We start from the raw sequence: 22,629 nt of genomic DNA on the forward strand, positions 1-22,629 counted from the left end.
TCTTTCCTGAAATATGGTGCCCAGAACTGGATACAATACAATACATGTTCAGCCCTGGTATTGTACATAGAAAAAATTGTATTCCCTTTTTAAAATATGTGTCTGCTTTGTTCCCTCTTGTGGTGTAACTACAATACTAATGTTAATAGCAAATAATACCAATCACTTGGTGGTTTTAAATTTCTTAATTTTAAAAGTGACCCTGTGCTCAAGAGTGCATTTAGCACTATATCTGCATAAAATTCCAAATGTCATCAACAAAGTCAATAGAAAGCTAGAGGAGGCTGAGGAAATGTGAGACAACAGCCTTAAATGTCAAAGGGGGAAGCATTTGTCATTAGAACTGGTCAAAACTCAGAATTTCTGTTTCACCGGATATTCTAACATTTCAGAATTTGTTTTCATTAATTTCATCCATCTGCAATCAAAATGAAAACATAGTTTGTGTTATAACGAAACAATTTGACACTTCCAGGAAGCACTCAATGTATTAATTAGCTAAGCTGCTGTTTTCAAGGTCCTTGTGTTAGCCTGGAATCTTTTTTTTTTTTCCTAAGCTAATAAAAACAGCTGCTCCTCTAGAATGTAACACATATATTACTTACATTTCAAAATATTTTGGTGTGGGACATTTTATCATATCTGTATGATGTTGCAGAAAAAAATCATTTTCATTGATATGGCATTTCCTGACAGACAACTGTTTCAACAAAAAGTTTCCAACCAGCTGTAGTTGCAACTCCTTTGAATTCTTAAACTGAGCAGATTGACTTGCAATCTTATCTACACACAAAGTGGCACCTCTTTGGCTAAACCAATTGAGTTTAACCAGTGCAAAACCCAGTGTGGACACTCTTTTCCCTGTCAAAGAGTGGTTTATTTGTTTTCAGCTCAAACCTGTTTGCTAATCAATTTAAATGTAACCAAATAATCCTGGTTGAAATTGAAATAAGTGGCCACACAGCCATTTGCCCCAGTTTAACTAAATTAGTTTTAAACCAAGCATTCAGTTCAACCATTGCAACTCTGTATGACAACAAGGCCCAGAGCCACAAAGGTATTTAGGTTCCTAACATCCATACCTTTGTAGATCAGGGCCCCAAAATCCAGAAAATTAAATACTTTTAGGCTAAAGATTTAGTGTAATTTTGATTGTGAGTAACATTCTATTCTGTTCTATGTAGGTTTTTATACCACACCCACTACCATAATAACAGAGTGCTGTCCAGTAGTGCATTAAGCAATCTGTCTACACATTAAAAAGGAAATGTAAATACTGCTTTACATAAAAAGTCAACTCATCCTTAACTCTGGGGAAGTGTAGGTTTCCCTCTCTCTGTGTGCACATAGATTAGATGAGATATACTTATCTAGAGCAATAGACAGTGAGATCTATCTAAAGCTGTACAGATATAGCTACAAAATTTCCTGGGCTAAGAGGATGGCAAGATGAAGTTGGCTTCCCAGGAAGAAACAAAAATAAACAGGGCAGGTTGAAATGTTTTCATCAAAGCATTTTCTTTTAATGAAAATGGCTTTTTGACAAGAAGAGAAAATTGTCATTTTGATTTAAATGTTTTGTTCTTTCCAAATAAATAAAGATCCGTTTGGGCATGTTTGAGGGTTTGTGTGGGTGCGTTTGCCCTTGCCCCCTTCTTTTCCATTGGGGGAAAAAAGCTGGAATGTAGAGGAAGGAGGATGAAAATCTCCATTTCAAACATAAAACTTACACGCACAAGCAAAATTCAAATGGAAGGGATTTTTTTTTCATTTCCTTCAGAGAAATACACAATTTTTTGAGCAGTTGCTGCTCAAAACATGAATCAGCAGCCACTGCTCAGGCTGCAGTTAATTCACTTTGCTGCAAATGTTTGGGGGGGGGGGGGAATAGTTGTTAAAATGCAAGATAAACATAATGGAAAGCAAATATTTCCTGTGTACAGTAGGAACTAGCTTCGGAACCATTCCAGGTCACTGCCCTACCATAACGTATGGAGGCAGGAGGGGAAGGCTCATTAGAAACAAATCACTCATTAGAAACAAATTAGGGGGGATAGCTCTGTGGTTTGAGCATTGGCCTGCTAAACCCAGGATTATGAGTTCAATCCTTGAGGGAGCCATTTGGGATCTGGGGCAAAAATTGGGGATGGGCCCTGCTTTGAGCAGGGGGTTGGACTAGATGACCTCTTGAGGTCCCTTCCAACCCTGGTATTCTATGACTGGAAAGGAGACTTGGGTTTATCAGTGGGGGAAGCGACTGTATAAACAAGCCCCCAAGCGAAGCCGCGACATTTTAACCACAAACTGCTGTTTCTAAGTCTTGCAAACAAGCTTATAGCATAGGGGGTGATTTCCTAGTCGCGCAGTAGCCCTGCCCAAGTGCCTTTCTCCTGCCCTATACTTTTGGGGGGCTGGATCTTGGAAGGCAGTGCTGCCTACCTAGGCTTGAGCTCCAGCACCTGGCTGCAGAGGGAGGGGGGGCTGGCTAAAAAGGAAGGCAGGACGATAACTGGGGGTACAGGGAGAAGGGGAGGGGTGGATGGGAGGCAGCGGGGCTGGGAGCTCCCGGCAGAACGGGGAGGAGCTGAGAGAAGCAGGGGGCTGTTTGGGGAGGTGGCCATGCTGGCAGTGCCAGGTAGGGGGGTTAGGGAGGAAAGGGGCTGCCGGGCGCAGGGGGCTAAGGGGGGGAGGGAGGGGGCTCCTGGGTGCAGGCTAATGGGCAGGGGCCGCTAGCGGGAGCCTGGCAAGCCCAGGGTCCGTCTCCCAGCCTGTCATCAGCCCCCTTCTCCCCCCCCCCGGGGGGGGGGGGCTGTTCCCCCAGAGGGGCTCGGGACCGCTCTGCCTAAGGAGGCTGGGTCAGGCCCCGGGAGGCAACCCGCGGCAGGAGCCTGGCGCTGGGCTCGATCCTGCGACTCCCTCCCCTGGAGTCTGAGCCCAGTGGCTCTGGCGGGAGAGGATTCCAGCCATTTGCTGCCCCCTAGCGTCGGACAGGGGTCTGTGTGCCGCCTCGCGGAGCGCCGGCTCGGAGCGGCTGCCGCAGGGGGTAGCGGGCTCTATCTAGCGGTGCGGTTGCCTCTTTCTTTAAAAGTGCCCCGGCGTGGCTCCTTGCCCCAGCGCTTGCCCGGCAGAGAAGGCGCTGTTTGCATCCTCCTGGCGTGGCGCCGGAACGGATCCTCTTGATGCCAAGCTCCGGGATCCTTTTTCTTTCCAAAGTAACAACTCCCTCCTCTTCCTCCTGCTCCTTCAGCATCCCCCCCCCCGCCCCGATCAGCAAGGGGACGCAACAGGAGCGTCAGGAGGGGTTTGGAGAACTGAGCTGCTTCTTGCCACCACCCCCGGGAAGCGAGGCACAGTCCCCGCTCCCTCGCTCTCTCTCTCTCTCTCTCTCGCTCAGCCCTGCCACCCTTTGAATGCAAAGTTTGAGCATCCGAGGAGCTGGTACTTTCCGCCCCTCCCTCCCGCTTAGATCTGGATTTTCCTTCCTGCCTCCTGGACTGGGAAGGGAGGGGAGGATGGGCGTGAAATTTACAAGCGGGCTCTTGTTGCATCCGTCCGGCCAACTCCTGCATCCTCAAGCGATGCATCTTCTTGGATGAAGGCGAGCACAGGGGTCCCCCACGCTCTTCGTTTCCTTTTGCTCCCCCCACCCACCCCCCCCACACACACCCATCGCTTGCCCGTGTGGGGTGGGCTGGAAAGGGGGTGGCTGAGCTCCAGCCTCCTGGCTGGGGACTTGACTGGGGGTGTGGGGCAGTGAGTGGGGGAGGAAGAAACTCTTTGCGGTGCAAGGGAGGGCGGAGCGGGGAGCATGCCCGGCGTCCCTTTCACGGCGGAGCCATCCTCCATGGAGACCGGACCCTTCTAAAATGACTTTCCCTGATCTGATCAATGCCAGCTTGAATGGGAACCGGACGGGACAGGGCAGCGCGAACCGGTCCTGGAGGGAGTGGGGGCTGCCGGGGGAGGAAGCGGAGACCAATGGCACCTCCCTGCCTTTGGCCCTGGATCTCCAGGCGGTGGGCGTAGGCGTCTTCCTGGCCCTCTTCATCCTTTCGGCCATCGTGGGCAACATCCTGGTGATCCTCTCGGTGGCCTGCAACCGGCACCTGCAGACGGTCACCAACTACTTCATCGTCAACCTGGCCATCGCGGACCTGCTGCTCAGCACCACCGTCCTGCCCTTCTCGGCCACCCTGGAGGTGCTGGGCTCCTGGGCTTTCGGGCGCATCTTCTGCGACATCTGGGCGGCGGTGGATGTCTTGTGCTGCTCCGCCTCCATCATGAGCCTGTGCATCATCTCGGTGGACAGGTACATCGGGGTCAAGTACTCCCTCAAGTACCCCGCCATCATGACCGAGAAGAAGGCGCTGGTGATCCTCGGGGTGGTCTGGCTCTCCTCCATGATCATCTCCATCGGGCCCCTGCTGGGATGGAAGGAGCCGCCTCCCCCGGACGAGAGCATCTGCAGCATCACCGAGGAGCCGGGCTATGCCCTCTTCTCCTCCCTCTTCTCCTTCTACCTGCCTCTCATGGTCATCCTGGTGATGTACTTCAGGGTCTACGTGGTGGCCCGGCGGACCACCAAGAGCCTGGAGGCGGGGGTCAAGAAGGAGAGGGGCAAGTCCATGGAAGTGGTGCTGAGGATCCACTGTCGCAGCGTGGCGGAGGACTCGCTCTCCAGCTCCCGGGGCAAAGGGCACACCTTCAGGAGCTCGCTTTCCGTGCGCCTCCTGAAGTTCTCCCGGGAGAAGAAAGCGGCCAAGACCCTGGCCATCGTCGTGGGGGTTTTCATTCTCTGCTGGTTCCCTTTCTTCTTCGTCCTGCCTTTCGGTAAGTGAACCACCCCCTGCGCTGTCCTGTCCTCCCCAGCTAGGTGAAGGAGCGCGACCCCTCTCGCTCTCGGCGGTTGCTCTCCGCCATGGGTGAACTTCCAGGCTTCATTTCAAGCGCTGGTTGCAATTAAAGGGGGGCGGGGTCCTTCTCAAGGGCGGAATAATAATGATACTCTCCAAAGAACTTCGCAAGATCTGCGCGCCCTGGTCCGCACCGCGGTGGAATGTCCATCAGCAGCCGGCGCGAGCCTGGGTCAGAAATTGACTTAAGGTTGTGGTGGGGTGGGGGGGGGGGCGGGGGGGAAATACCAAGCGTTTTATGCTGTGACCGCTCTGAAACTGCCCAAACTGCCCTCAGAGCTCGGGATCATTCTGGCAAAGAGACACTGGGGAAAAAATCAAGTTCTTTAACATGATCGGTCAGGAGCCTCAGCGGTTACTTTGGTCTGTTTCTCCCAGGTTCTGTGCTCTTGGATTGGGTTGTCCTGGTGTAACGCCTACAGACCCGTTGGCAGGCGGGATCAAACCTGGGACCTCTGAAGCTAAAGGCATGAGCCGCTACTGCGTGCGCTAAAAGCCACATGGCCCTGAGCTAGGGCTGGAGAGCAGAGGCGTTTAACTCTAAGTGGTCTGGGTGCCAGGAGCTGGGACAGAACCCCATGCCCAGGAGGTGTGTGGGTTATACTGGTCCTTTCTCAGTTCCCCATGAGTCAGGCTCCTGATTGGCAGCCTTGACCCTCATCACAATAAGTTGCCAAAGACTAGAGGCCCTGAACCAGTGTCCGCACTGGTCAATGGGAAGCTTCTCCTGGACTTTGCTGGGCTTTGGATTGGGCACCACATTTGCAAATGAAGAGGGCAGATGTGGGCAGAACAGAAGGCATCCTCTTGTCTGTGGCTGCAAAAATTTTGGGCTAAACCCGTGTCTGGTGTAACTCCATTGCCTTCAATGAAATGTGATGCCAGGGATGTATTTTGGACCATGAGCCAAAGTCTTCTCTAGAATGGTAACACCTTTCTGGGTGATTTCCTGTGGCTGCTACCAGTCTCTTTGCTAATTGCTGAGAGATGAAAATGTTTTCTCTGCATTTCGCTGAGACCTTGTGATGTGCCATACTATTTATCAGGGGCTATTGATTTCCTCATTCTCTAGCCTAGTGGTAGGAACTAGATTCTATTCCTGAGTCTGATTCTGGCTGGTTCTGGTGCATTTGGCAAACGATTTCACCTTTCTGTGCCTCCATTTGCCCATCTGTAAAATGAATACAGTATAGACCCACCTACCTTACACGGAAGATGTGAGGCTTAGTTCTGAGTGTCTGGGGAGCACTTTGCGATCCTCCAATGAAAGGTGCTATAAATGCAAAGCACTGTTAAGATTATCTTTCCCGTGCCATTAGAACACTCTCCCGCTGAGTGCATTTCCCCAGCCAATATTCTAAGGGTTAAAATCGTTGAGCCAATATTGCTCTGGCATGAGGGCAGCCTCTGTAGTTTTGGGAAGAAGAGCTGGCAACCCCCATTTCCAAAGCCAGGTTTCATTCCCTTGGTTAGAAACACAAGTACTAGTTCACAGGGTAGGACAGAGTCGTCTAGGCCCATACCAGCAGATCTTCCCCTTGAAGTAGCATAGCTAGTTCATAAGGAAAAAGGAGTTTAAATACCCCTCATTCCCTTTCAGACCCCCCCAAATATAGTTAGTGGGACAGATCCTCAGCTGATAGAAATCAAAATAGCTCCTAGAAGTCAGTGTAGACCATCTACAACAGCTGAGATCTGATGCCGCATTGTCAACCATCCCTCTCCAGTCACAGACAACTCAATAAATAAACAGCTTTCGGGAAGTTCTATGGTCCAGGAAATCTTAGAGCCATTCTGCATGGGATTTTCTCATGCCCTTAGTTATTGTTGAGGGGGTGCTAGAGAGGTCAGAATGCATCTTCTTGACACTAGCCAGGCATTTTTCCCATCCTGTTGTCATCTGAGCCTACAGGGAGGTGTCACGTGATCAAAGGCATGTATCTTAGATTCAGATTACATGAAACACCTTATTGCTTTTTGTAGGCAGCATAATAGTCAGATTTGTTTAGTCCGCTGGAAAAATCAATTACAAAAAGCATGCAGGGTCTCAGGAACACAGCTGCTCTGTCTGAACACTTTTAAAAGATATTTGTTGTGGTGGGTTTGTCCCCTTTAAAAATCATTTCTGGACTTACCGTTACAAACACTTTAAAAAACTAAGGTTTCAGAGTAACAGCCGTGTTAGTCTGTATTCACAAAAAGAAAAGGAGGACTTGTGGCACCTTAGAGACTAACCAATTTATTTGAGCATAAGCTTTTGTGAGCTACAGCTCACTTCATCGGATGCATACTGTGGAAAGTGTAGAAGATCTTTTTATATACACACAAAGCATGAAAAAATACCTCCTCTCACCCCACTCTCCTGCTGGTAATAGCTTATCTAAAGTGATCACTCTCCTTACAATGTGTATGATAATCAAGTTGGGCCATTTCCAGCACAAATCCAGGTTTTCTCACCCCCCCCCCCCCCCCCACACACACACACACACACATACAAATCCACTCTCCTGCTGGTAATAGCTTATCTAAAGTGACCACTCTCCTTACAATATGTATGATAATCAAGGTGGGCTGAGAAAATCATGGTTTAAGGTCATAGCAGGGAGCCAAGAACTTGTGTGTTCTAATCCTGCCTCTGACCATATGGCCTTGACCAAGTCACTTGTCTGCTTTGCCTCAGTTTCTCTTTCATGATGATGATGATATTTTCTCTACCTAATCAGGATGTTGTAAGGATTAATTAGCTGTATTTAAGAGCCAGTTCTCACCCTGAGTAAAAGAGGAAGAATATAAGAACAGCCATATTGAGTCAGATCAATCAATGGTCCATCTAGCCCAGTATCCTGTCTTCCAACAGTGGCCAGTGTCAGATGCTTCAGAGGGAATAAACAGAAAAGGGCAATTTGAGAGATCCATCCCCTATCGTCTAGTCCCAGGTTCTGACAATCAAAGATTTAGCATGGGGTTGTGTCCCTGACCACCTTGGCTAATAGTTACGTTCATGGAGGATAGGTCTGTCAATGGCTAATTCTTTTTTGAACCCAGTTATACTTTTGTCCTTCACAACATCCCCTGGCAAGGAGTTCCACAGGTTGACTGTGCATTGTGTGAAGAAATACTTCCTTTGGTTTGTTTTAAACCTGCTGCCTATTGATTTCATTGGGTGGCCACCAGTTCTTGTGTTATGTGAAGGGGCAAATAGCTCTTCCCGATTCACTTTTCTGCATAGTTCATGATTTGACAGATTTCTATCATATGTCCCCTTAGTCACATATTGCATGTTGCTCAGAGCATGGGACTGGGAGCCAGGATTCTCATTCACTGTGTGACTTTAAATCAGCCACTTAACCCTCTCTGTGACTCAGTTTTCTATTGCGCTAAATGGAAATAATGTTACTGACCTACCTCCTGGGAAGTATTGTGAGGCTTAATAGTTTGTAAAGAGATTTGAGATCATTGTACTTGGTGTGACCATATGTCAAATACAAAGCTGACAAAAGAGATTTGAATTTATACCACTCGTGTTTCTATAATCAAACTTTTCTTTTCCATAGCACACTCTTATGCACGCCCCTTAAAAGGACACGGATGGTCAAAACTCCAGCATTAAATCCTACCCCAACTCTTTTGCATGCTGTTAATGAGCCTGGGAGTTTGGAAGCTCTACTACAGAGTTATTTCAAATAGGAAACAGAGGGGAAAGATTGTCCAACAATATCTCTTTTTCATAAACATGGTTTTCTTTTTCCAGTTGGAAAGTTGGACTAGATCCTCAGCTGGTGTAAATCATTGTCGTTCCATTGAAATCAATAGAGTGATGCCACTTGACACCCACTGAGATTCTGGCCCTTCTCCGTGGAGTGTATTTCCTAAGTACATTTTCCTTTCTCCGTTTGTGTAAAAATGTTTCAGTGTAAAAACGGCTTCGGTGTCAGCTTCCCGGTGGCTTTTAGATATGTTTTTCTAAATTGTACAGGTTCCTGTATGTGGTTGACTTTCAAAAAAACCAACCCACGGGGCCTCTGACTTCTTTTCATTGCGTTGCACCCTTTCAAATGTGTGAATGCCTAAACAGTGCTTAGCAGGAGAGCTTTTGCAAATATACGGTGTGACTTTGCAGACATAAATACAGCTCCTCCGTGGATATAAATTAATAGACCTCCATTGCAATCAGCGCAACTACACCATTTCCCACCAGCTGAGGATCTGTCCTCTGTGGAAAAGAGCATCCTTAGTGATTAGCAGGAACCGAGTAATTAGGACTCTGGAGTTCTATTCTTAACTTCCTGCTTGACCCTCGACATACTACTTGACCCCGCCGCTTACCCACCAGTGAAACAGGGATAATAGTTACCAAATTTCTTGGGGTTGGGGAGCTTAACTAATTAATATTTTAAAAGCACTGTGAGATCTTTGATAAGTCTGCATATAAGTGCAGTGGTGTTATTCATTTTTCGGTCCTAGAACGATCTGCAAAAATATTGCTTGAAATCTAAATGTATTCCCTAGTACTCCCGTGGATTTTTATCAGCTGAGTAAACCACACCCTTCCTGGTATTGTGATACATATCCCCAAGCATATGATGCAATCATCAGGAGTATTGGTGCAATTAATAAGAATATGTTTGTCTGGCTAATAAGGCACTTTAGGAAGCTGTTTGCTTAGCAAGGGACGAAACCCTAATCACACCTGGAGTGTATGCTTCCCTTTCTGGGCATGTGCAGCTCCTGTTGATAGTAATAGGAGTTCTACGTTCCAATGGAGAAGAGAATGCATGGACTCTGTGAAGCAGACAACTGGAGTTAAATTACGCCCTGCTGCCTATGCCATAGCATCTTTCCCATTAGCAGGGATCCAGTTGAATGCCTTTTGAGACTAGGGACTGGATTTCTAACGGTGTTTAGGCATCTAAAGATTCAGATAGGCCCCTAAATACCTTTAAAACTCCAGTCCATAATCCGTATCTGATCTCAGGCCACCTGTGTAGTGCTGTATAGTTGTGATGCTCACCGGGGGTTGGTTGGGGGGTGGCACCTCGCAACCACCTACCCTGAGCATGAGGAAACCTAAGAGGTGTCTGGCAGAGGTCAGTTCCCTGACAGAACAAGAAGCAATGGTCTCAATGACAGAATAAGAAGCAATGGTCTCAAGTCTGACTTCAGTGAATACATCATTTGTAAATTACGTGGCAGGGAAAGGGTATTTGTTTTGCAGCTAATCTGAGAAGGAGCTGCAGTCAATTCGGTCATGAAGGGGGAATGTAAATCCATATTGGATACATGGAGGCTTGTTTTAAATGGGGTTTAGGAAGGTGGTGTGAAAGGATGTATTGTAAGTATCATTAAGTATTACTCCAGTTTTATTCCCTTTTAGATAAGGTGGTCATCAGTCCGAGAGATGTCAGAACTGGAATGGAAAACACAATGCACTAAGCTGAACCCTGGTGTAAATCAACTGAGCCAAATACATCAGTGGTGTAACTCCACTGGCTGAATTGCGTTGATACCTGGGAAGAATTTGGACTGATCCTTTGTCTAAATTAGAATCAAACCATTTTATGGGCACTATTGTAACTTACAGTCAAGTCTGCTATATGACCTTTTCCATGCCTGATCCATGGAGGACATAACTCTGCTACAGTTACCAGCTGAGGGACTTAGGGTACATCTATACTGCAAAAAAAGACCCCCAGCAACGAGTCTCAGTCCAGTGATTCAGGCTCACATGATGGGGCTAAAAATAACGGTATAGATGTTCCCACTCAGGCAAGATGGGGCTGGTCTCAGAGCCCAGGCTCCAGCCCAAGTGGGAATGACTACACTGCTATTTTTAGCCCCGAAGTGTGAGTCCCCAAAAGCACATCAGTTGACCCAGCCGCTGGGACTCTCTGCTGCAGGATTTTGGTTTTTGCAATGTAGATGTACCCTCAGTCCTTTAGCTCACACTGTTGAAGTTCATACTTTAGCCCGGGGTTGAGTCCCTGGTGAGGATCGAGATGATGTTTGTTTCAGCAAATCACTTGGACTTTTATTTATGTATTTTGTTCCTGAAGGGGCGTTCCAGAGAGGATGGAGCTCGGCTGATCTCAGTGGTGGCAGATGACAGAACAAGGAGCAATGGTCTCAAGTCGCAGCAGGGGCGGTTTAGGTTGGATATTAGAAAAAACTATTTCACGAGGAGGGTGGCGAAGCACTGGAATGGGTTACCGAGGGAGGTGGTGGAATCTCCATCCTTAGAGGTTTTTAAGGCCCAGCTTGACAAAGCCCTGGCTGGGATGATTTAGTTGGGGTTGGTCCTGCTTTGAGCAGGGGATTGGACTAGAACTTCCTGAGGTCCCTTCCAATCCTGATATTCTGTGATCATGAGAACAGCCATTGAGTCTCAGGGTATTTCTGCCTGGGAGAGTAAGAGGAGATGCTGAGAAGCCCATTAGAAATCCCCTTCTCTTGAGTTTTCCTGCTCCATTTTTCAGAAGCAGGAGGCTCGGATAGTACGGCTCAAGTCTAGACCTTTGGAGTCTGATTTGAACCAGCCCCCTCAAGACCTTGCAGACTTCTTGGAGTTTCATCCCACAATAAGGGCCTACTGGTATAAGGTGTTGAACCTCCTTGGTTCCCATTGACTTCCCATTGATTGTTCAGTTCACTGGCCATTCAGAAAAATTGAAAAACAGTCTTTTTTGGGTGACCATGACAATAATTTTTTTTCAAATTTCTGGAAAATGAAAAAGTTTTAAAAAATAGTTTTGGGTCAAAGGAAATGTTTCATTTGACCCAACACAAAACATTCTGTTTTGATTTGAGCAGGGTTTTTTTTAACGTTTTTTGGGGGGGTAAAATTGAGGGAAATTTCTAAACATAAAGTCATTTTAAACAACATGTTTTATTTAAAAATGTCAAAATGAAACTATTTTTTCAGAACATTTTAAGTTTGTTTTTTTCCAACCAAAAAAAATTGGCAAAATCAACACAAAGTCACAAAAAGTTTAAGCAAACCTGGAATAGTCAGTTTTTGGCAAGGAAAAAAGTACAGGTCGAAAAATTTTACCTAGCTCTAATTGGGGGGGCTCAACACTTTATGGGATCAGTTCCTAAAAGAGATACACTTAAACCCTAAAAGCCTGGATCTGAACATACCAACCCAGTGCTTGAAACCTAAACTGAATGATGCAAATAGACCTATTAATTCCATACCCAAACTCTGACAAACTTTAGGGTGTTTGAAATCTGGATCAGAATCCCCCTCTTTCCTTCAGTTTCACTGAGTTCTCCTAGGCTGAAGCTGAGGATTGGCCCTGCATGTATGTCTTAGACTTCACTTTTGAAATGGCAAATTGCCCTTTGTCCTTTTACTAACTCATTTGTGCCTTCCCAAATAAAGAACCATCCCACTGAAAATCACCAGGCTTATTTCACATCTCCTGGCTGAAGGTTGGGAAAGAAAGAGCACCAGATGTTCTTGCTAGGGTTAGAACAGTCTGGAATACATTTCCCATGTGAAAACTCCCTGGTAGTATTAAAAAAACAAAAGGGTTGTCATATATTTAATTATAGGAGTTCTGATAGTGAGGCATTGGTAAATGGGATTTTTTTTATTTCCTTTTAGAGGGGAGGTGTATATAGCGCATAAGAATTGAGTATCATCTCTTTAAATAGCTTGGGGTCCATCCAGTGGTCCTCCGTTGTCTTCTGTCACCTAAGCCATCAGAATCTAACAGATTGGTAGTATAAACGTATGTAGTTAGGTTTTGTATGTTTGCGTACGGTTCGTAAAAATTGTATATTGTACACCAGCGATATCCGTGTACTTTCCTCCTAAACATAATGTTGTGTAGAGCAGTAGTTCTTAACCTTTCTTTCATTTGCGGACCCCCTCCCCCCACCCCCCACCCCGGCTACAAAATTTCGAATGGAGCTGTGGGCCCTTTTGGAAATCTATTGACTGAATAGATAGGGGAAGGATATTAGGAAAAACTTTTTCACTAAGAGGGTGGTGAAACACTGGAATGCGTTACCTAGGGAGGTGGTAGAATCTCCTTCCTTAGAGGTTTTTAAGGTCAGGCTTGACAAAGCCCTGGCTGGGATGATTTAACTGGGAATTGGTCCTGCTTCGAGCAGGGGGTTGGACTAGATGACCTTCTGGGGTCCCTTCCAACCCTTATATTCTATGATTCTATGATTCTATGATTCTATGATAGCTGAATTCTGTTCAGTCAGTTTTCAGTCTAAGTCTTTCGCGGACCCCTTTGACATAGGGTCTGTGGACCACAGGTTGAGAGCTACCTGTGTAGAGAGCAAAGCTACAGCAAGGGTCCTGTTGTGTTTTATGGTCTCTGATTCTGCATAAAGGACTTGGCATTTAGATGCCTACAATGGACATTTATAATTTTGCCCAGCTCTAGTTGGAACCGGGCTGGGGACCCTGATAACAAGACTCCAGTGACTATGAACTATTTATAGCCCCTGTGCCCTGTCTAGTCCCTGGAACCATGGGGTAGTAGCCATTTTGCCTGGGGACATGGCTTTGATCTAACTGAAAACAGTGGGAGATAGCAGCCAACTTTATTAAGGGCAGCTTCACTTCGACATGCAGAGAGACTGTAGGGAAATGGCAGCCATCTTGCTGGCTCGAGCCCCATTGACAGTAATAGGAGATGGCGGCCATCCTGAATTTGGGAAAATTCATGAATTGGCACCTTTCATTATATTTTCATGAGGCAGATAAATAAACACCACAAAATTGCTAGAGTTGTAAGGAAATCACAAGAGTTGGAATCATAAACTCCATCAGATGGCATGACCTGGGGTCCCATCCTCCACTGCAGGCCACGGCTGGAAGAGCAGCAGTAGAAGGGCTGGGAAAATGGTTGTCTCGCTCTCCCAAATATCCAGTTTAGGCATCCAAGGTTGAACACTGGGTCTGCTTTGTCTTGCTCTAAGTGAGGTGCTGAGGCAGTGACAGAGCTGGACACAGAACCCCCCGAGTTACTCTGCCACCAGACCACATCAGCCAATTGCCAGACTGTCCCAAAGAGAGACAGTGAAAGCCAAATGGCTGTTTTAGGTTGTCGCTGACTCTGAATACAGTTTCTATAATGGGAAATGTCATACAAACAGGAAAAAATATAGAACCTGAAAGATTTAAAATGATTGTGATTCAGTGAGCAAAATCCTATAAACCTCTAGACAAACTCTATGAAACCATGGAAAAATGTACTGTGTTAAATAAACGATCTGAAGCCTGTGTTATGCGGCACTCTGGACTCAACAAGTGGCAATAGAGAGGTTTTGTAGTATACAGGGTTATATGGGCATGTATCGATTTAATTCATTTCTGCACTGGAATCCATGATGTCAGGCAACACACAGTTTCAATAGGTAGTATATTTGTTTCAGCAGAGTGTATTGATTAACAGTATCATATGTCATAGTACCAAGGGCAAGGACTAACTTGTAAATAATATGAAGTAAGAGCAAGACATGGGGCTGAAGCCTTAGCTGTGTATATTAAAGGCCCATCTGAGATAGGAGATAGGAGAGTCTGGTCCCTTCGTAATCTAGAGCAGCCTCAAGCCTGTATCAGGCTGTTCTAAATTTTGTCCAGCTGCCTTATGGCCTGCTGCCATATGGACAGCCTGTCAATGTTGCCTTTCTCCTGGGAAATCCCCACGTACAGGAGTCTGGAAGAGGGTGGCATACAGCCAGAAGGGGGCTGCTCAGGGACTCACTGAAGCTGGCTTTCTGGCTGCTTTTTGCTGGCAGAGTGTTGCAGGGGAGCTGGAGTAGACCTGAGAATCAGACCCACAGCTGAGTGAACTGTACACAAGATTGGAAGTGACAAATTCTCATTCTGCCTCGGACACCTCAGCTAACCTCCCAGGAGTGTTTTGTGGATATTTTTATTAATGCCTGTGAGGTGCTTTGAAAATAAGGGCTGCTATTATTGGGCCAGACTCTCTGTTGACGTACAGATAGTGACGCTGAGACAGTTTACAGCAACAGAGACTTTTGCCCAGGGTAGCTAGTTTGACATTTTGCAGGGGAATTGCATTGACACTTAACATTTCTTTGTTCCTGATCTTTCACCCGCAATATTTTGGATTTCTTATAAGAGGGAAAAACTGATGAATTAAACCCGAACTCGACTGCATAATAAACAGATTTTTTTTTAAATCGGCCCCATGGCCTTGTTGCATTCAAATACATATACTTTTGCCCCAGAGTTCAGTGACCAGGCCGCCCGGTGTGCTGGGCAGTGCAGCCTCAGCACCCCCAGCCCCTAGGCAGCACGGCTGCAGCACCCCCAGCCCCAGAACTCTGGGTGGCCAGTCCCGGGGTTCTGGGTGGCCAGCTCCAGAGTGCCGGGTGGGCAGCGCGGTCCCAGAACCAGCCACCTTGAGTCCCTGTGGGAGGCAGGCCAGCCAGCCCCAGCCCACCTGGCCCAGCCAGGGCAGAGCGTTGGGAAAGAAGGAGCGGGCCTGACCTGGGGGCAGAGCATGAGCGGGGCCACAATAGGCTCTTTGGGGAGGCACAGCCTCCTCCTGCCTACGATTCCTGCTGCCCATGCCAGAGTTCTAGAACGGAGCATTTAATGACCTGTTCCTTTTCCATTACCCCAAATTTGGGCAAATATTTGCTGATCACATCTTGTAATGTGGTTAATGAGACATGATATAAGCTTGATGCAAAGTTAAACATGGGTGCAGATGCAGTTTTGAATGATATTACAGTGAAGCTACTTAATCATCTTTTATCAGCTTGTTTTGAATTGATTCTGCCAGAACAAATAGGATTATCTACAGCTACTAACAATTTTGTGGTGCTAACAAGCCATGTTATAAAGGCATCAAGCGATCCTGCGTATAGGGCTGTAATTTTGGAAAATTTCAGCTAGCATGGCTCAGCTATTTTTGAGAATGAGGCTAGGAAAAAATTACATTGTTTTGCCCATGTTAAATTCTGGTGACTTTTTATTAAAAAAAACCCCTCCAGTGTCACCATGCTTTGGCTCAAGGACTCGAAATTTTGCAGTGGGGCAGCTGTTATGTCAGGGAGGTACCTTTTGCCATCCACATGAAAATCCACTTACAATTGTAGCCAGATTACAAGCCTTTGAAAAATTGCACTGTGCACTTGTTCAGTAAAGACTTCTTAGTGCACATGGATTCTCCAGAGATTTTCGCTCTGAGCATACTCCCACGGGTGAGTAGGACTTTCCCAGCAATTCCTCATCTGGAATGTTTTGGGTTGTGCTGGCTCTGGGTCCAGGCACCAGAACTGAAGGCAGAGAGTCTTTCTCTCCTTTGCTTTCAATGACTCCCTTGCTGGGCCCCGGCAGAGTGGAGGAGGAAGCTGCCTGATTTGACTGCAGAGTGGACAAGAGACAGCCTTATGGGGCAGATGAAATAGATTGAGCCAAGGAACTGAGGGAAGTGGGGAGAACACTGAGGCTGGACAAGGAAGCCAGGGAGGCAGACTGGGACTGGGAACCAGTGGGACTGAGGAGTATGGACAGGGCACAATTGGGGGTCAGGGGAAAGCAGAGAGACAGATGAGATGAGGAGCTGAGAGATGGGAACCTGGGACTAGACTGGGACTGGCTGTGTGAAGGGGGAAGTCTGGGATAGCAGGGTGCGAATTGAACCTTGGACAACTTGTCCAGAGAGGGAAACTAGGACTGGCTTGCCAAGGAGACTGGGACTGGGTTAAGAAACTTGAGGAGTGTGGAATGGGACTGGCTAGGTGAAGAGAATGGGAGTTGGATGAGGAGCAATGGGTGGGGAAGACACGAGACTCTCACAGGCAGGTTGGAGGGTACACAACAAAAGGGGACAAGTTTGGGGGAAGGAGCAGAAGAGGTTGTGCCTAGTAGAGAATATTCCCCTCTGGAGCCTAGAATGGAATCCAAGATTCCAGAGTCTCATCATTCCTCTCCGGTCAGCAATTATCTGTGAAACCTACTGGAAGTGTGTGTCCCATCCCCCTCTAGTGCTGGTCCACGTAGAGCATAACAACTTACTACTTCTGTCAGCTACTCCCTAAGCTCAAGTGGCAGGTGTCTGTGAGGTAGATCTAAAGGTTTCAACCTTGCTGTTGACCCACGTGGGCATGGGTTTGCTTTTTTAAACACCTAGGAAATTACACACACAAAAAGATACACCAAGAGAACTTTATTAAGGTTGCAAAGTCAAGCACTCAAAAGTTAGGACATGTCAGAATTAATGTTTCCCAAGTAACCTTGGAAAGGGGAAGTGGTGCATCATGGGAGTCTCTGGCTGTGGTGCATCATGGGAGGTGTAGTCCAATTGGGCAGCCCATTCTATTGAGGAGAATGAGGCGCATGAGGCACTCAAACTACAACCCTCATGAGGCACCATGGCAGAACTTCCAAACTGAAACGTTGAGGCTATTTGGGAAAATATCGACATTTTCACAGAAAGTGGACACTTTTCAGACAAAATTTCACTTTTGACGGAAACCCAACTTTCTGTGAAATACAAGTTTCAATGTGAAGTTTTTGACCAGCCCTAGTAAGCATGTCCCAGCGTTCCCCTCTCCACCCCTCTCGCGCAAAGTTCAGTCACCGACTACCTCGCTGAGCTGCAGCAATTGACAAAGGCCCCAATTCAGCGAGGCACGTAACCTTGTCTTCACTTCAGTGGGGCTACTGGCATGCTGAAAGTTGGGCAAGTACTTAATTACTTTGCTGAATCAGGGCCCAGATGGAGTGAGTTGTGATTAATATGATTTCTACTGCTGAGAAAATAAGCAGGCTTGATTTCCCCTTGCCTGGCATCTTGTGTCGCCACATGCCTATAAAATGCTCCCATCACTGTAAACGAGTGGAGAATTCTCACTGCTAGCACAGCAGGTGCCAACTAATGCCAAGGCCCATCCGCACTGACCGCTGACAAACGCATAGCTGGAAACCAATCTGGCTCACCTGTTGGTTCGGATGGTTAAAATGGATATTAGTGCTACAAGGACGCGTTTAGTTGTTAGACTTTATGGAATGCTTGTAGGAAGCTGCATATAGGAATCTCACTTATGGTATCACAGGGTATAAAGTTATGTTGAGCGTTTGCATTGTAAACCTCTGTAACTGTGTAACTCACCAAACAGGAAAAGAAGCACTGATTAAGGTAAAGTGCTCGTCCTGCACACAAGATGGCCTGTGATGGGATGTTAGATGGGGTGGGATCTGAGTTACCCAGGAAAGAATTTGCTGTAGTATCTGGCTGATGAATCTTGCCCATATACTCAGGCTTTAGCTGATTGCCATATTTGGGGTCGGGAAGGAATTTTCCTCCAGGGCAGATTGGAAGAGGCCCTGGAGGTTTTTCGCCTTCCTCTGTAGCATGGGGCATGGGTCACTTGCTGGAGGATTCTCTGCTCCTTGAAGTCTTTAAACCACGATTTGAGGACTTCAATAGCACAGACATGGGTGAGAGGTTTTTTGCAGGAGTGGGTGGGTGAAATTCTGTGGCCTGCATTGTGCAGGAGGTCAGACTAGATGATCATAATGGTCCCTTCTGACCTAAATATCTATGAAAAAAAAAAGATGGCCCATTGAAGGCAAACGAGGCATTGTGTAGCATCAAAGGACAGAGACTTTGTTGATTGCATTCTGAACTCCCTCCAGGAAGGGGAGACCTGCTCATGAACTCATCCCATCATCTTGGATTTTGCGGTGAAGGGGATTTAAAATCCCTGACAAGGAGAAACTGAGATCTTTATGCTGTCTGGACTCTGAGGGGTAAAGATTCCTGAACGTAAGCAAGAGATCCCCCTGCTGCTTGGCATGGGTCAGCCCTAAAGGACATATAGAGCTGCTAATTATAGGAGCTTATATTACGTTTTTAAATCTAACACTGTAACTCATTTGTGTGTGTATGTAAATAACTCATTTCTTTTCTTAGTTAATAAATCTTTCATTAGTTTATTGCAGGATTGGCTACAAGTGTTGTCTTTGGTTTCAGATCTGAGTACAAAGTGCCTGGTACTTTGGGACTGGGAGTAACCTGACTATTGTTGTGATTTTTGGTGTAAAGTGACCATTTATCCCATAGTCCAGCCTGCCCTGGTGGCAAGATAGACTGGAATGTCCAAGGGGACTGTCTGTGATTCCAAGGCTGTTATAGCGCTTTAGGAGGTCACGCTTGTCACTGGGTTGGTGAAATCTGATGGTAGAACATACAGCCAGTTGGGGGTTTCTGCTCTGCTTTTTGACAGTCTACCCTCAGGTTGGCCATCACAGTCATAAGCCACTTCCGACAGCATGACAGGGCTGGTGTTTTGTGAGTGGAGAATTCTCACTGGGTGGTGTTTTGTGTTGACTCTGAGTAGATGTAGATGATCACATGAGGTACAAAGGCAGTGGAGAATCAGGTACATTCTGTCTCCAGGTCCACATCTGTAAAACAGGGAGGAGGATACCAAAACACCTCTCTAGCAGGGTGGGAGATGCTGGGCGGAGGGAAGGAGTTGATCGGGGGGCTGCCGGTGGGTGCTCAGCACCCACCCTTTTTTCCCTGTGGGTGCTCCAGCCCCAGAGCACCCACAGAGTCAGTGCCTATGTCTCCAAGCCCTTACCAGATATTAATCAATTATTAAGCTTCTCAGACATCCCTAGAAACTTCACTATTGTCACTTCGCAACTTGAAGTCTTTAGATGATTATGGATTTGTTGCAACATTTAACTGCCTTGCAGGGATGTTGTTGTAGCAGGGATGTTGGTCCCAGGGTATTAGAGAGACAAGGTGGGTGAGGTCATATCTTTTATTGGACCAATTTCTGTTGGTGAAAGAGACATGCTTTTGAGCTTGCACAGAGCTCTTCAAAAGCATGTCTCTTTCACCAACAGAAGTTGGTCCAATAAAAAAATATTACCTCACCCACCTTCTCTCTCTTCCAGGGAGGTTGCCAGGCTGTTCTGAACTTCAGGGTGATAGAATTCAAATCTTCCTGCTCACAAAGAATGGGGCTTTATGGTTTGCATTGAAGAAGAACTTCTGCTAGTGGGATCGGTTCTATGATTAAAAGCATGCAGCACAAGGAAGAGATACACATGCGAACCAACCAGGTCATTACAGTTTTTACTATATGTAGTTTGCAGCGGGGGAAACTGAGGCACAGCAAGATTATTAGGTCACTGACAAAGTCAGCAACAGATCTGGGGCTAGCCCACAGCTCAGCAACCTCACATTCCCATATAAAAGTTGTCTTGTTGACGCAGAATGCTGTATTTTATCATGTCCAATATTCATTGGCATGGTTAGTGCAAGAATGGAATTATAGGAGTGGCTGGAGAATATGGCTCTTTAGCTAATCCTAACGGATAGCTTTTTGTTGATAGAGTCCTTTGCTAATGCATTTGGTATGAAGCCAGAAAGCCGTAGGCTCCCATAGCAAAAATTTCCCTGCCAGCTCACAGAAGAGAGGTCATTTCTGATGCTTGTGATGTCCGAAATGGGCTGCCTGTCACAGATGAGGCATTAGAGGCTTGAACTGATCATTTTCGCACTGTGAGAAAAATCCCAGCTGCTTTTAGAACCTTTTAGGGGAAGATTTACAAAAGCACAATGAGCAGGTAGGGACCCAATTCCCGCTGCCTTTGAAAATCTACCCCTCAAACAATGGCAGGATACAAGACTGGGCGTCAGGAAGCAAGGGTTCTAGTCCCAGCTCTTCCATTCACATGATGATGAACAAGTCATTTTGCCACCTTGTGCCTCAGTTTCCCCCTATATAAAGTGCAGGTAATGATACTTGCCTTTGTAAAGCGCTGTAAGGTCTATGGATTCAGCTAGTGAACAGGAGCAGTGAATAAGGGAGTTTGGCGAGGCAGTTCTCTGGAGGAAGGAGAAGCGACCATGTGACCCTTGTGGTGAGTTTGTTGTCTGTTGTTGTGTGCTTCTTTGCATGCCCTATGCCTGCTTGATTGAAGTATATAATGTGGTCTGCTAGGGGCATAGACACTGGCTTCCTCCAGGCCCGGGGGGTGGTCAACCCCCTGCTTTGCCCCAGGCTCCACCCCCACCTGACCCCTTCTCCCAAGCCCCCGCCCCACCTCTTCCCTGCCTCTTCCCACTCAGTTCCGCCCCATCCCATGAGCATGCCCCGTCCCCGCTCCTCCCCCTTCCTCCCAGAGCCTCCTGCATGCTGTGGAACAGCTGATCGCAGAAGGTGCTGGGAGGGAGTGGGAGGAGTTGATCAGCGGGGCCGCCGGCAGGCAGGAGGCGCTGGAGGGGATGGGGGAGCGCTGGCTGCTGGTGGGTGCTAAGAAGCACTGATTTTTTTCCGTCGCTGCTCCAGTCCTGGAGCACCCACGGAGTCAGCACCTATGGCTAGGGGGACTGTGTGCTGAGCCTAGCAGCTGGCGAGGCAAGACTGAGAGCTTCCTAATGGGCCTCTAGCCTGCCAACCTTTGATCCCTGATCCATTTGGGATCCCTTGACAAGGGCACAGGACTAACTCATGGAGAACAAAAAGAAAAGGAGTACTTGTGGCACCTTAGAGAACAGGAGTTTACAAAGCCAATTCCTAAGAGACCAGAGGAGCTAGCAAACAGGAGCAGCAAACCGGGGCATGTTGCAAGGGAACATGAGAGCCAGCTACGCCTAATGAACATTCTCTACACTTAGGCCAACAACTACCCACACACACGAAAGCCCACACGCACAAAGAAGAAAGAAACACACACACACACAATCCTGCAAGAGTAAAACGAATGCAGACAGAAGTCCAGCAGCAGAGTGGGGGCCGTGCCGTTTATTGCACTGATGGCAGCGTGTACGATTATCTGCCTTGTGGGCAGGTGGCATGTGTGTGCATTTGACGTCAGGAGCTCATGGCCCTCAGAGACCACAGTGGCTGAATTGGAGAGCTGAGCTAAGGGAGACAGAGAAGTATGTAGATGAGACTTTCCAGGACACAGCAGAGTGGTCCCATTGGTTAAATTGGTTAGTCTCTTAGGTGCCACAAGTCCTCCTTTTCTTTGTGCTGTTAAGGAGGATGGAAGTCTCAAGGAAGGAGAACATCAAGCTGGAGTGGAGGGAAACGATCGCATAGTTGAGACCCTCCTTCCAGAAGAAGTCATGGTATCCTCTCACATTGAGGATACGCCTCTGCGGAGGGGATTCCTGTTATCAGAAAGAGACAGTAATAGTAACGAGAGATTACATTTTGGTAAACATAGATAGCTGGGTTTGTGATGACCTGGGAGAACCACATGGTCAGTTACCTGCTGGGTGTGAAGACTGAGGATCAATCAAGACAGCTAGACAGGCTTATGTGCAGTTCTGTGGAGGAACCTGTGGTCATGGTACATGTAGGTACCCATGATACAGGGAAAGGTAGGAGGGAGGCCAAATTTAGACTGCTAGGTGAGAGATTAAAGTCCAAGACGTCCATAATAGCCTTCTCTGAAATGCTTCCAGTTCCATGTGCAGGGCCAGTTAGACAGGTAGATCTTCAGGGTTTCAATGGGTGGATGAGATAATGGTGTTCAGAGAATGGTTTATTAGGAACTGGGGAACCTTTTTGGTCCTCTTGCTATTTATTTGATTTGTGGTATGTATATAGTTTGAGCCTCTATTATGTTGTTTTTAATTAGTTTCCATGAAGCTTGCAGGCATTTTACTCTTGTGACTGTTCCTTTTAATTTCTGGTTTCAGAGTAGCAGCTTTTACATTCAGTATTGCTATTGTTAAAGGGT

At 47.0% G+C, this 22,629-nt stretch overlaps 1 protein-coding gene across 2 annotated transcripts in view; it reads left to right on the forward strand.

Moving 5' to 3' along the window:
* Positions 1–3,766: 3,766 nt before the first annotated feature.
* Positions 3,767–22,629, forward strand: part of ADRA1D (adrenoceptor alpha 1D) — a 124,831-nt gene continuing 105,968 nt past the window's right edge. For both annotated transcript variants that reach the window (XM_048846348.2, XM_048846347.2), the window contains exon 1: positions 3,767–4,830. In XM_048846348.2, the coding sequence (XP_048702305.1) occupies positions 3,867–4,830 (964 nt within the window). In that variant the 5' untranslated portion in view covers positions 3,767–3,866. The remainder of the gene's footprint in view (positions 4,831–22,629) is intronic.

Source organism: Caretta caretta, chromosome 4 (genome assembly GCF_965140235.1).
Source record: "Caretta caretta isolate rCarCar2 chromosome 4, rCarCar1.hap1, whole genome shotgun sequence".
NCBI lineage: Eukaryota > Metazoa > Chordata > Testudines > Cheloniidae > Caretta > Caretta caretta.